Source organism: Phodopus roborovskii, unplaced genomic scaffold (assembly GCF_943737965.1).
Source record: "Phodopus roborovskii unplaced genomic scaffold, PHOROB, whole genome shotgun sequence".
Lineage (NCBI taxonomy): Eukaryota > Metazoa > Chordata > Mammalia > Rodentia > Cricetidae > Phodopus > Phodopus roborovskii.
The window spans coordinates 34,742,392-34,754,955 of NW_026126418.1; the positions used below are offsets into that span (position 1 = coordinate 34,742,392).

The window sequence follows — 12,564 nt, forward strand, 5'->3', positions numbered from 1 at the left end:
GCTACTTTTATTACAACGAATAAGTAAACTGTAAATTTTTCCTAACATTTCACTTACCAGAAGTCAGATCTTTGTAGTTTTGTTGGTTTGTTAACACCTGAGTAAGAACAGACCTCATTGCTCCTCCCATTTTAGTCAGGTCTTCCAAAAAGGAAATCTGAGGCTCCAAAAGCTGCAGCACTTTGTTAAGGTCTTTTTCTGATGGTGTATCAGCTGCTAAGAAGAAAGAAAATATGTTCATAACATGTATGTTCTACAAATATATGCAGCTTCCATGACCTTGAATTTATAGTGTGGTCAACAAACAAACACAGCCGAGGTATTGGTTAAGCTCTTTTTTTTTTTTGTTTGTTTTTTGTTTTGTTTTTTGTTTTTTGTTTTGTTTTTTTTTTTTTTTTTTTTTTGGCCTGAGTAAGAAATTAATGCTAAGCAAGAGAAGAAAATTTAATGATGTACATTCATGAAACTCATCCTTAGACAAAAAAATGTTCCCACTAGTTTCTTCATGTTTTTAGATTTAAAAACAAAAACAAAAAAAAGGCCAGGTGTGGTGGCACACACCTTTAGTCACAACACTCTAAAGGCAGAGGCAGACAATCTCTGAGTTCAAGACCAGCCTGGTATACATAGAGAGCCAGGTTAGCCAGGGCTACATAGTGAAACCTCGTCTATAAATAAATAAACAAATAAATAAACAAATAAATAAATAAATAGATCCTATAATAGTAGCAAGTAGCTATACATCTATACACTGTACTTACGCTACCTACCTTTTTAAACACTAAATGCTATTGAAGGTAAAATTAATAACACTTTTGTGTGAAATATTCTTTAAATTAATTGTAAATTTTAAGATTCTCATAAAAAATGTTTTATTACTTTTTAAAAATAGAATGCCTATGATACGAAATACAAATTTCCAAAAAGTTTATTAAGTCCATGAGAAATAATGCAGAAAACAGCTTCAACAACAGCCTATCTAGCATCTGGAGTTACTTCGTTCTAAAGAAACAGTAGTTTGGGACTAAATCAAAGTAACATTTTTCTTTATTTTAACATACTCTAAGAGAAGTACTTCATAAGTGACTCTCTATACTGTTGCTTACAGCACCAGTAAGAGTAAAATAGCTTGCTCACAATAGAGAGTATCTGGAATGGTAAAGATATAAGATGGCCATGATGATGTGCACCTGTAATCCCAGCACTCAGGAAACAGAGGCAAGAGGAACGCCACAAATTTGAGGCCAGCCTGTCTACACAGTTTGTTTCAAGTCTACACAGTAAGTTTCAGGCCAAACAGGAATACAAAGCAAGACCCTACCTACCCCAAAAAAGTAAAAAAATAAAAAAGATCTAATATTCCTTCACAATTTAAGAATGGGGATAGAAGATAAAAATGTATGCCATATCCTATCTTCAAAATGAATAAATTGTTTAAAAACATATAAAACTAGCTGGGCATTGGTGGAGTGTGCCTTTAATCCCAACACTCTCGAGGCAGAGGCAGGTGGATCTCAATGAGTTTGAGGCCAATCTGGTCTACAGAGTGAGTTCCAGGACAGGCTCCAAAGAAATACAGAGAAACCCTGTCCTGAAAAACAAAAAACAAAAACAAACAAATATATATATATATATATATATATATATATTTATGTATATATAATAAATAAATACATATATATATAACACACACCACAGGACAGAAAAGCAGAAAACATTATAAAAAACTAACAAATTTGTTCTATACCACTACCATCTCTAATTTATAACGTCTTGTAATAAACTATAATATGTGCCTAAATTAACTTTAAAGCACATTATTCAAGTTTACAACAATACAATAAGTATAAGTTGAGTATTTTTCCTGTTTTAGTACTAACTTAATGCACACTTAGCACTGATACAATAATATGAAAGCAAACAATTTAAGTCTATCATAAGTTGTTACAATGGTAATTTATTATCTAAAATTCCTTAAATTAAAATATTTCTCAACTATATAATTTTGCTCAGTCACAATATAATTGCAAATCACTCTTTATTTAGAGACAAAGGGGACCAGACTATGCCACCTACAATGTATCTATAAAGTTAAACATATTATTATTTTTCTATAGTTCATAGTCATTACTTTAAAAATGTTATGCAATGGAACATAAGATGCTACAGAAGACAATGCAGAAGGGGTAAAGTACAATAAAACGTAATGTATAAAAATGCCATCACGAAGCCCATTGTTTTGTATGCTATATTTAATTTTTTTTTTCAAGTATTAAAGCAGTTAACTAAATCTAGGCAGTAGCAGCAGATCCATCTCTGAGTTTGAGGCCAGCCTGATCTATACAGCAAGTTCCAAGACAGCCAGGGTGGTTACATGGAGAAACTCCATCTCAAAACACGTTAAATAAAAACGTGTGTTGTCTTGGGCTGGAGAGATGGCTCAGTGATTATAAGCATTCACTGCTCTTACAGATGATGACCTGAGTTTGGTTCTCACCAACCACATCTGAAGGCTTACAACTGCCTGTAACTTAAACTTTAGGAGATCTGACCCCTCTGGCCTCCCTGGACACCTGTACTCATATGCACTAATACACACAGAGATTACAAACACACACACAAAGTACAAAATTTTAAGTGATAACTTTAAATTTTTACTTTATTAGTGCTAAAATTCTATGATGTGATAATTTAAGAATATTACAATGAACATATTAAAACATACCTGGTTCATTATAGCCTTCTCTTAAGTACTGAATGAGACAAAAAATAAATCTTGGAAGAACAAATTCAGACATCATCAGTAAGTCTTTGGGGACACAGGGAATATTTGAACTTGATTTAATCTGATGTCTTCTGCAAAACCTGTAATGGGGGAAAAAATGAACAAAGAAAAAGGGAAAAATAACAATGTGTAACCAGGCAAAAATGTATTACTTCTATTTATAATATTCATAAAGAAAATACAAGCAAATACTAAAGCCAGAATAACCCTTCTTTGTGATCTTTAAAGTACAAAGTTAAAAAATATAGCTTTAGTAGGCCTTTAAATTAAAAATGTTACCCAGAGAGACCTTTTCTGAGAAAGACCATAATAGCCATGTCACAAACAGAACACAAAAGGAAAATCATCATAATTTTATAATTATGACTGATATGTATATATATATATACACACACATACATACATATATATATACACACACATATATATATACATATATATATATATATATATATATATATATATAAAATTTCCAAGTGCTATTTTATCATTTCCACCATTTATAAACCTGTAAGTATGCATTTGGGAGGCAGAGATGGGCAGATCTCTGTGAGTTCGAAGGTAACCAGGTCAAAAAAGCGAGTTCCAGGACAGCCAGGGCTGTTATACAGAGAAACCCTGACTCAAAAAACAATAAATGCATAAAAATAAACAAACAAACAGAATAAGCCTGTAAGTACTTGATCATTATCTGACGCATTTACATTTTCTACTCCTACCTCAATGATATAAGTAAAGTTTATCTTATTTTTATCCTTTTTTTTTAATTTAAATTTGAAACAAGCTTGTTTTACTTGTCAATCCCAGTTCCCTCACCCTCCCCTCCTCTCCTGCCCCACAAACACCCCCCCATCTCCATCCCCTTTTTGCTCACCAGGGAGGGTGAGGCCTTCCATGGGGGAATCTTCAAAGTCTGTCATATCATTTGGAGCAGGGCCTAGGCCCTCCCCCGCCCCGTCCTCCCCCCCCCCCCCGTGTGTCTAGACTGAGGGAGTATCCCTCTATGTGGGATGGGTTCCCAAAGTCCATCTGTATACTAGGAATAAATACTGATCCACTACCAGAGGCCCCATTCAAGTGTATATAGACTTGTTAATCTTCATTACAAATTATTGGGAAAAACGACTGGTACATTGAGCAACAAAGACAAATAATTCACAATCCAAATCACCACAAATAAGTTACTTTGCTACCAAACACAAAATTACTAATTAAACATATAAAAAATGTCTAAAACTAAGCTTAGAATGAATACAAAAGCTATTTTGGGCTAAAAATAAAAAAAGAAAACATTTATGGTTTGAATACAGTAAACAGCCCTCTTAAGTGGAAAAATAATTTTATTTCATAAAACACAGAAATCCTTCTAAATTTAAATGTCATCAAATTTAAAGTACAATGGAAGCAATTAAAGCTAATTCTATCAAGTGAAAGAACCTATGTGTGAAAAGAGATAGCAACACTTGGAAGAAATAATTAATGATGTAGACTGATTTATAAAACAGTACAAACTACTTTAATCAAAATTCTATGGTAATTTAATAACATCAATAAATGACAACTGAGGCCAGGATAAGGGTATGTAAATTTATGGGTTTAATATATGACTAACACAGCATAACAACTCAATGTAGTGAAGACTTTTAAGATTTTTGTTTGTTTGATTGGTTTTGTTTTTTGTTTTGTTTTTCAAGACATGGTTTCTCTGTGTAGCCCTGTCTGTCCTGGAATTTGCTCTGTAAACCAGGCTGGCCTCACAGAGATGCCCCTGCCCCTGCCTCCCCTCCCCCAAGTGCTGAGATTAAAGGTGTGCACCACCACTGTTTAGCTAACATAAGATTTTAAGTGTGGTGTGTGTGTGTGTGTGTGTGTGTGTGTGTGTGTGTGTGTGTGTGTGTGTGTGTGTGTAACAAGAGTACAAGTGCCCATAGAAGCCAAATGCCACAGATCCCCTGAAGCAGTAGTTAGTGAGTGTCCAGTGTGGGTGCGAAGAACCCAAACTAGGATCCTTAGCAAAAACAACGTGAACTCTTAGCTGCTGAGCCACCTCTCCTGCCTATGAAAAGACTTAAACTGTTTTAGGTCAAAACTGATTTATTAAACATGGGAAATAAATTCTATCTAAACACAAAATATATCCCATTCACATTAAAAAATTACATACAAAGAGTTTGAAATAAAATAATATTCTTCATTATCTGAGAGTATAGAAAGCCTGTCTGGTAAGATTTAGCTTCCACACAGAGCAACTGAAAAACTACAATATGTAAAACACATAATTACTATGATTTGAAATTCTTTAAAAGGGGAAAAAAGAAAACAATAGAAAAATCAAGACATGCTATCAACAGTTGGCAAAAGAAGTACTACTTAGTAAATATATGAAAAGATGCTCTGGTTCTCTAACAAAGTAATTTTCAAACAAAAAAATAAGTAATGGGATAATTATTATTTTGCAGTATCTGCTAGATTTTGTTCAAACTGTCCAATCTCTCCCTTCCTCCCTCCTCTTCCCTTCCCTCTCTCCTCCCCTTCTCTCTCTTTCCCGCTCCATCTCTGACCCACACATAGAAGGTACTAGGAAAAAGCTGAAGGGAAAACATCCCACTAAGAAGTTAAACTATAACCACATCTGGGAATCCTGAAGTGAAATAAAGGGGCACTGCAATGCATATGAAACATACAGCACCAACACTGAAAGTGGACAGCACCAACCTCAAGGGCCAACTCCCACTTACGAGACATCTGAAATATGAAGGAACTAGTTTAATGACGCCTCAAGAAAACAAGTAGACAAACTTAGAATGTGAGACATTATACATGGGGAAAATTGGTTTCAATTTCTGAAAGCTGTTGGTGTCAAAGGGATCAAGCAGGTAAAAAGGCTACTCTAGCAGGTAAAGAGGCTTACGAGATCAAGTAATCATACAATGTATGACCAGCCAAGGTAATCTGATAGATATGATAATGGCATTGTGGCCCTAGAGTATGTTTGTGAATATTTAATGACATTCCATTTAGGATGTGTTGATATCCCTTCTCCATCTAAGGTGCTTGTTCTAAGGTCTCTCACTCTCTGCATATTGTCTGGCTGTAGGCCTCTCTATTTGTTTTCATCTGCTGCAGGAGGAAGCTTCTCTGATGATGGCAAAGCAAAGCACTGATCTATGGGTACTCCATCAAATCCCTCCCCACAGGGAACCCTGTGGAAGTGAAAAGAGTGTAAAATGTCAAGTAACATGCACAGGGCCTGCATGGGTCTGTACCAGATGGGGTCCTAGAGCTGAAAGGAGAAGCTATCTCCAATTGACAGCCACTTGCAAATGAAAATTGAGTTTTCTCCAAAGGAGTCTCACGGGTAAACCAACTAGCTCCTAGTCTAGTGTTTTTATGGGATTCCTGAGTATCTCTGCATCTTTATCTGTTTCTTGTGCCTTTTCTTGGGTTCTTTTCCTTCTCTTTGTTTTGTCTTGTTCCAATGTGTTAGTTTTTTGTTCTATCTTATACTTTATTGTTATTCCTTGGAAGCCCATCTGTTTTCTAATGAAAGGTAGATCTGGATAGGGGGGAGTTGGGGAAGGACTGTGAGGAGCAGATGAAGGGGAATCTATAATCAGAATATATTACATGAGGGGAAATATTTTTGTTGTTATTTTTGAGACAGGCTTTCTCTGTGTAGCTTTGTAGACCAGGTTGGCCTTGAACTCACAAAGATCTGCCTGCCTGTACCTCCCAAGTGCTGTGACCAAAGGCATGTGCCACCACCGCCCAGCTGGGGAAATCTATTTTTAATAAAAAGGGAAACTAGCATAAGAATAAAAAGACAAAAAGAATAAATTAGAATAAATTATTTGGGTCAGACATGGGAGCATACGTCTTTGATCCCAGTACTTGGGAAGTAGAGGCAGGCAGGTCTCTGTAAATTTTCAGTAGGCCTGGTTTACACAGCAGTTCCAGGTCAACCTGGGCAGCATCATAAGTCTCAAAACGAGAGGGGGGGGAGAAGGGAGGAAGAGAGGGAGGGCGGGAGGGAGAGAGGGAGGGAGGGAGAGATGAAAGAAGGAAGAATAGAGGAGGGGGAAAAGGAAAGGGGACAATTTAAGCCTAACAAAATCTAGTTGCCACTGATGATTAATAAACATAAAAACTGATCAGAAAAACCCTATCGGGAAAAAAACCACACACGTTCATTTGTCAATGATAAAGCAGGAAAAATGTTTATAATTCATAAATAGCCAAAGGGCTATGTAAATACAAGCCTGTGTTTTAGCCCCAGAATAGCACACTGCCCATCTTAGTCCTGGACTTAGTACACATAGCTTACTGCCCCAACATTAAGGATGAACTTCTCTAAACTCTTTCTAGTCTTAGGACATATCCTTTAACCTTCTAACACTGTTTTTTAAAAGATTTATTTTTTCAGCTTGTGTATCCTACATTGGGAGTGTGAGGGTGCATGGCTGAGGAGGCTTAGTGCAGTTGGAGTAACATGGTGGTTGTGAGCCGTCAGGTGTTATGTGCTAGGAAGCAGACCTGGGCCTTCTCTCCAGACCCTCTCAGTTCTTTTAAACCTTCGAAAATTTTACCTTTAAATTCTATAACTACAGTAGTTTGAGTTCATTTCAAGTTAGAATTAAAATGAGATAAACATTTTGTGATGCTGCCTAAAGAGGACAGTGACACATGAATACCCATATTGCAGGAGTTTGTTGTTTTGTCTTGGGTAGGGGCTTGTTGTGGGATTTTCTTAGGCAAGGACTCATGGTCCAGACTGGCTTCAAAATCCCTTAAGTAACTAGTTAACTTTAAACTCCTAATCTTTCTTCCTCCATCTTCCATTGCTGGGATTATAGGCACACACTACCATATATGGTCCTAGAAAATCTCATAAACTGTATACAGACCTTTTATAAACTCTCTTCTTTATTTATACATTAGGTAACCAGAAAAAAATGCAAGATTTACTAACATAGAAATTCATAACTTACATAAAGATCCCTACGCACTATCACTGCAAGTTACAGAACTGTTCATGCTTAGCATATGTAGGGCCCTGGTTAGATTTCTAATACCAAAGTAAAGAGGGAGAAGTCCATATACACAAATATATCACTTGTGTGTACAATTTCAAAAATATGAAATCGACCACTTCCTAGTTCTTCAATGAGAAAAAGAGTAATACTACTGCAGTGTTAAAGTACCAGTGTGTAGAACTCTAACCCTCTTTTACTTCAGATAAATTAGGATGAGTAACTGAGCAGATATTAAAACTGAAATTATCAAAATCATGACAATATAGTTTCAGAAATAGAGTTCCTACCTTATAGTTTTTTCTACTATTTACAAAATATTTGTCAGTGTATATTCAGAATCTTATGACTACAATTCCTATTTTTTCTCTTTCTTCCCTTCCCATACTTATGTTTACCGATTTAAAAGAAAAAGTCCTATGTCCCTTTATAAGAAAGAATGAAGAATGGAGCAATGGGGGGTTAATGGGGGTACTGTATATTATAAGAAATTGTACATCTTTGTAACTGACTGACCAAAACACTGTTTGTAGTTTAGACTAAGCCTTGATTAATAATAAATAAGTCACTGCTAGTCTAAAGGAGAAAATTCATAAAATCATGTACCACTGCCTAGCTGTTGTCCACAACCTTGTTAACCTGCTCCCTATCCCCGGACTCCTTACTGCAGATAGTAACAGCATCATTTTCAAGCATTCAAAGTAACTCCTTCCTCTCAGCTTTCAGCATGAAATTTAAATGGCTAAGTAAGTGACTGTTACTTTTAGATTAATATATGATTTTTAAAACATCATAATAAAACCAAGAATATATTACTTATATTCATACTTTCACTGTTCTTGGGTTTGAATAAGATATTAAAACTTCTTTGTAGATGAAAGTAACTTTTAAGTTCACAAAAAACCTGTAACTATAGTACAACTGTAACCATATTTTTGTTGTTTTAGGTTTTTTTGTTTGATTGGGGTTTGGGGGGGTTGTTTTGTTTTGTTTTGCTTTTTGGTTTTTGGAAGCTGCCTTGGACCTCTGTAGACCAGGCTGGCCTCGAATTCACAGAGATCCACCAGCCTCTGCCTCCCATGGATTATAGGCATGTGCCACCACTATCCAGCTTGTTTTGGTTTCTTAAAGGAACAGATTTTCTGCCTTAAGGGCCATATAATCTGTTATAAACAATCAATGCTCCTTTTATAAAGTGAAAGAAAGCATGAATAATAAGTGAGTAAATGAGTATGATAAGTTTTTTGTTTTTTGTTTTTTTTATTTTTAGGGACAGGGAGTTAGCCCTGGCTGTCCTGGAACTAGCTCTGTAGACCAAGCTGGCCTCAAACTCACAGAGGTCCTCCTGCCTCTGCTTCCCAAGTGCTGTGACTAAAGTCCCGAGCCACCACCATCCAGAGTGTCATGTGATCTCAATCACAAAAGAAGAGCTCATAACAAATAATCACCAAGACAGGTTCCAATATTAAAATTCTGAGTGCCCATGTATAAACAGTAACTTCAGTACAGGAGTAGGAGAATAACATGGGCAATGCAGCAAAATCTCCATACAGTATAAAATAAAATTAAACAAGGGGAAAAAGAGAAAGAATAAAGTTTTTAAATAATATCCAAATATCCTCTACACACACACATGCAAAGCATTCTTCATTTGTTGTTTTGAGACAATGTCTCCTATGTCAGCCTCACTATGTAGCTCACTAACTGCCTCTACCTCCCAAATGCTAGAACTATAGGACTGTGCCACCATACCTACTTTCAAAACTACATTTTAACTGTAAATGTATACAGTTTTATATAAGTTAAAAAGGTATAATACCCATATTCTGACTCTAGCATGTCTGATCAATCAAAATAAATAAAAGTATCTAACATTTTTCATTTTAGTCAGGTGTGATGGCACTTTTCTTTAATTCCAGCACCCAGGAAATAAAGGTGGGAGGATTTCTGTGAGCTCTAGGCCTGCCAACACTACAAAGTACTGTGTTTCTAATTTAATTGATTAATTATAAAAAAAAAAGTAAGTATAAGCTAACATGACAGGTTTCCAAAAATATCTATACATAAACAAATGAGGATAAATTTTTACCAAGTATGGGTCCTTTTCTAAAAGGAGATGAATGATTCTCTCCCAAAAATACAGTAGAACAATACATTTTCAGAGAACATGGAGCTAGAAGAAAGGACCCCTGGGTGACTGGTCCATAGAATTGGGGCTAAAACCAAGAGGTAAAACTTCTAGCATTAAGGTCTTATATTCAGTGGAGAGAGGAAAGAAAAAGAGAGGGGTGTGGTGGTATTGTGTTTATGATCTAACAAGTAAAGCTTGCCACAAAGTGCAAAGCTAGTCACACTAGTTAGCCATTGAGGCCAGGCAGTGGTGGCAAACACCTTTAATCCCAGCACTTGGGAGACAGAGGCAGACAGATCTGTTAGTTCAAGGACACCCTGGGATACAGAAAATTGATTCAGTCTAAAAGAGAAACAGAGCTCACACAAAAGTGACCCCAGCATTTGGAGTGGCATGTCTTTAATCCCAGCACTAGGGAGGTGGACACGGGAGTGATATGGCTGGGCAGAGAGAGGAGTGTAAGGTGGGAGGAGACAAGAGAGACACAGTCTGAAGACAGGATGGCCCCTTTGGTCTGAGCATTGGTAGAGGTGAGAACTCACTAGTGGTTGGCTGCTTTGTTTCTCTAATCTTCAGTATTAACCACAAAATCTGACTTTGAGTTTTTATTATTAAGAACAATTAGAATGTGTGTTACTGAGGGGGAATGAACTTAACAGATAAGCCTGTACTTCAAATATATGTATATAATTAAAGGAATTAAGTATCACATTAAAAACATTTGTTTTCCAGAAGAGAAGTTAAGCAATATCACCTTTTCTTCAATATGTTTTAATCAAAACACCACTTAACTGTGAAGAAACAGAGAAGCCACTCTGATGATAATATTATTTACTCCAAAGCCATACCTTATTAATAAAAAAAATTAAAGAAATCCTATGTCAAAATCAAAGATACCAAGAAAAATAAAAATAGCAGCAGCCTCCCACAGTGGAACTCCAAGGAGTCTAAGAGACCCATGGAGGCTCAGAACAACTATTTAAAAAGGCAAATCTAATGGGACGATGAAACTGGAAAGATTGTGGAACAGAGCCAGGTGCAATGGTGAATGACAAATCTATAGTCTTCACGGCCAACAGGCTGTAAGCACAAAGGTCATGCGGTAGCTGGCACAGGGCAGTGGCCTGGAGTAACCACAGAAATGGGTCAATAGCGAATACGGCTGGCCCTAGGCCCACCAGCAAGCCCCAGCTCAGAGCCACTGTGGCAGCTGGCCATATGGCTTGCCCTACTGGGAAGACAGGACAGCAGGCAGGGTGCCCGCAGTCTATAAGCTCAACAGTAGTGCCTAGAGAGCCGTGGGGGACAGGGTAATGTGCAGCGGCCTGGAGCTCCCACAGAAACATGTCATTACTGAAATAGGGCCAGCCAGTCCTAAGCTCCAGGCCCCAGCGTGCAGTTGTGCAGCCACTGCCAATGCAGACTGCACTCCTTGCCCTGCTGGGAGGGAGCATGGCAATGGCACAGCCTGCAGGCTGTAAGTCTAAAGATGGAGCCCAGCAAGCCTGAGGTGGCAGACATTAGGCAGAGAGGTGTGTGGTAGGCAGGAGCTCGCATATAACTTACTCCAAGATGTCCTGCTCAGCTATATCACCCTGACTCTGGGCAATAACAATGGTCCTTCAGAAACCAGAAACCTTCAACCAGACCAATGAATGACTCGCTACAAGGAATATATGCATGTAAAGCTGTTTGGGCAAAACAGCTGCAGTTTCCAATGCCACTATAACGAACAAATATTCTATGGAAGTTGGGAAAGGTGGAGGAATAGAGCTGAGTGAGCAGTGGAGAGAGGTGGGGCTAGAGATACAACTGTGGTGAGTGACAGATGTGAAAGGCTGCAGTGCACAGGGGAACATATGCTTGTTGAGTAAGTCCCACAAGGTGATATGCAGCAGCCTGCTGAAGCTGGCGCACACTCAGGCCCGGAAAACACTGCCCAGCTGGTTCTGTGCAACAACAGGAAGTCAGTTCATTTTCTGAAATGGACCTCCTTGAAAGACCCCTAAAGTCCATGAGGCTCCTGGAGGCCATGTTGCTATCCTTGGTCCGCTACCCCAGACCGTGCTCATGTGGATGCCCATGGTCTGGGCTGCCACTAGAGACCATGCTGACCGCCAACTCCAAGAGGCCATATTAGTGTCTGTGCTCCAGGTTGCTGCAGGAATGCATGCTGATGTCTGTGTTGGTGCTGCCACCAAAGACCATATTTGGGTCCATTCTCCTACTGCAGCCTGGGCAGTGTTATGTCTGTGGCCCGTGTTACCAGCGAAGGCCATGCAGTGATCATGGTCTGGGCTGTAGCCCAAAGACATGTATGTGGGCCTTGCAACTGCTGGGTGCCACATTAATGCAAATGACCTGTGGGGCCACCTGAGACCATGTTGTTGGCCATGTTCCGTGCTGCTGCTGGTGATCCTACTGCAGCAGAGGGCAAGGTTGATGTCTGTAGTCTGTATTGGCACCAGAGAACATGCTCACACCAAGAGACCATGTAGCTGTCCATGGTCCGTACTGTCCTAAAATCCATGTGTAAGTCCATGATCTGTGCTCCCAGTAACTATAAAGGGCAAGAAAGCTACTTGTGCCATGACACTGATGATGCAGATTTATAGCTG

At 38.1% G+C, this 12,564-nt stretch overlaps 1 protein-coding gene across 1 annotated transcript in view; it reads right to left on the minus strand.

Annotated features, from left to right (window-relative positions):
• Positions 1 to 12,564, minus strand: part of Ubr3 (ubiquitin protein ligase E3 component n-recognin 3) — a 145,627-nt gene that overhangs the window by 117,462 nt on the left and 15,601 nt on the right. Inside the window, exons 2-3 of the mRNA XM_051184512.1 lie at positions 2,726 to 2,865; positions 58 to 216 (exon numbers count right to left, since the gene is read on the minus strand). Coding sequence (XP_051040469.1) covers positions 58 to 216; positions 2,726 to 2,865 — 299 coding nt within the window. The remainder of the gene's footprint in view (positions 1 to 57; positions 217 to 2,725; positions 2,866 to 12,564) is intronic.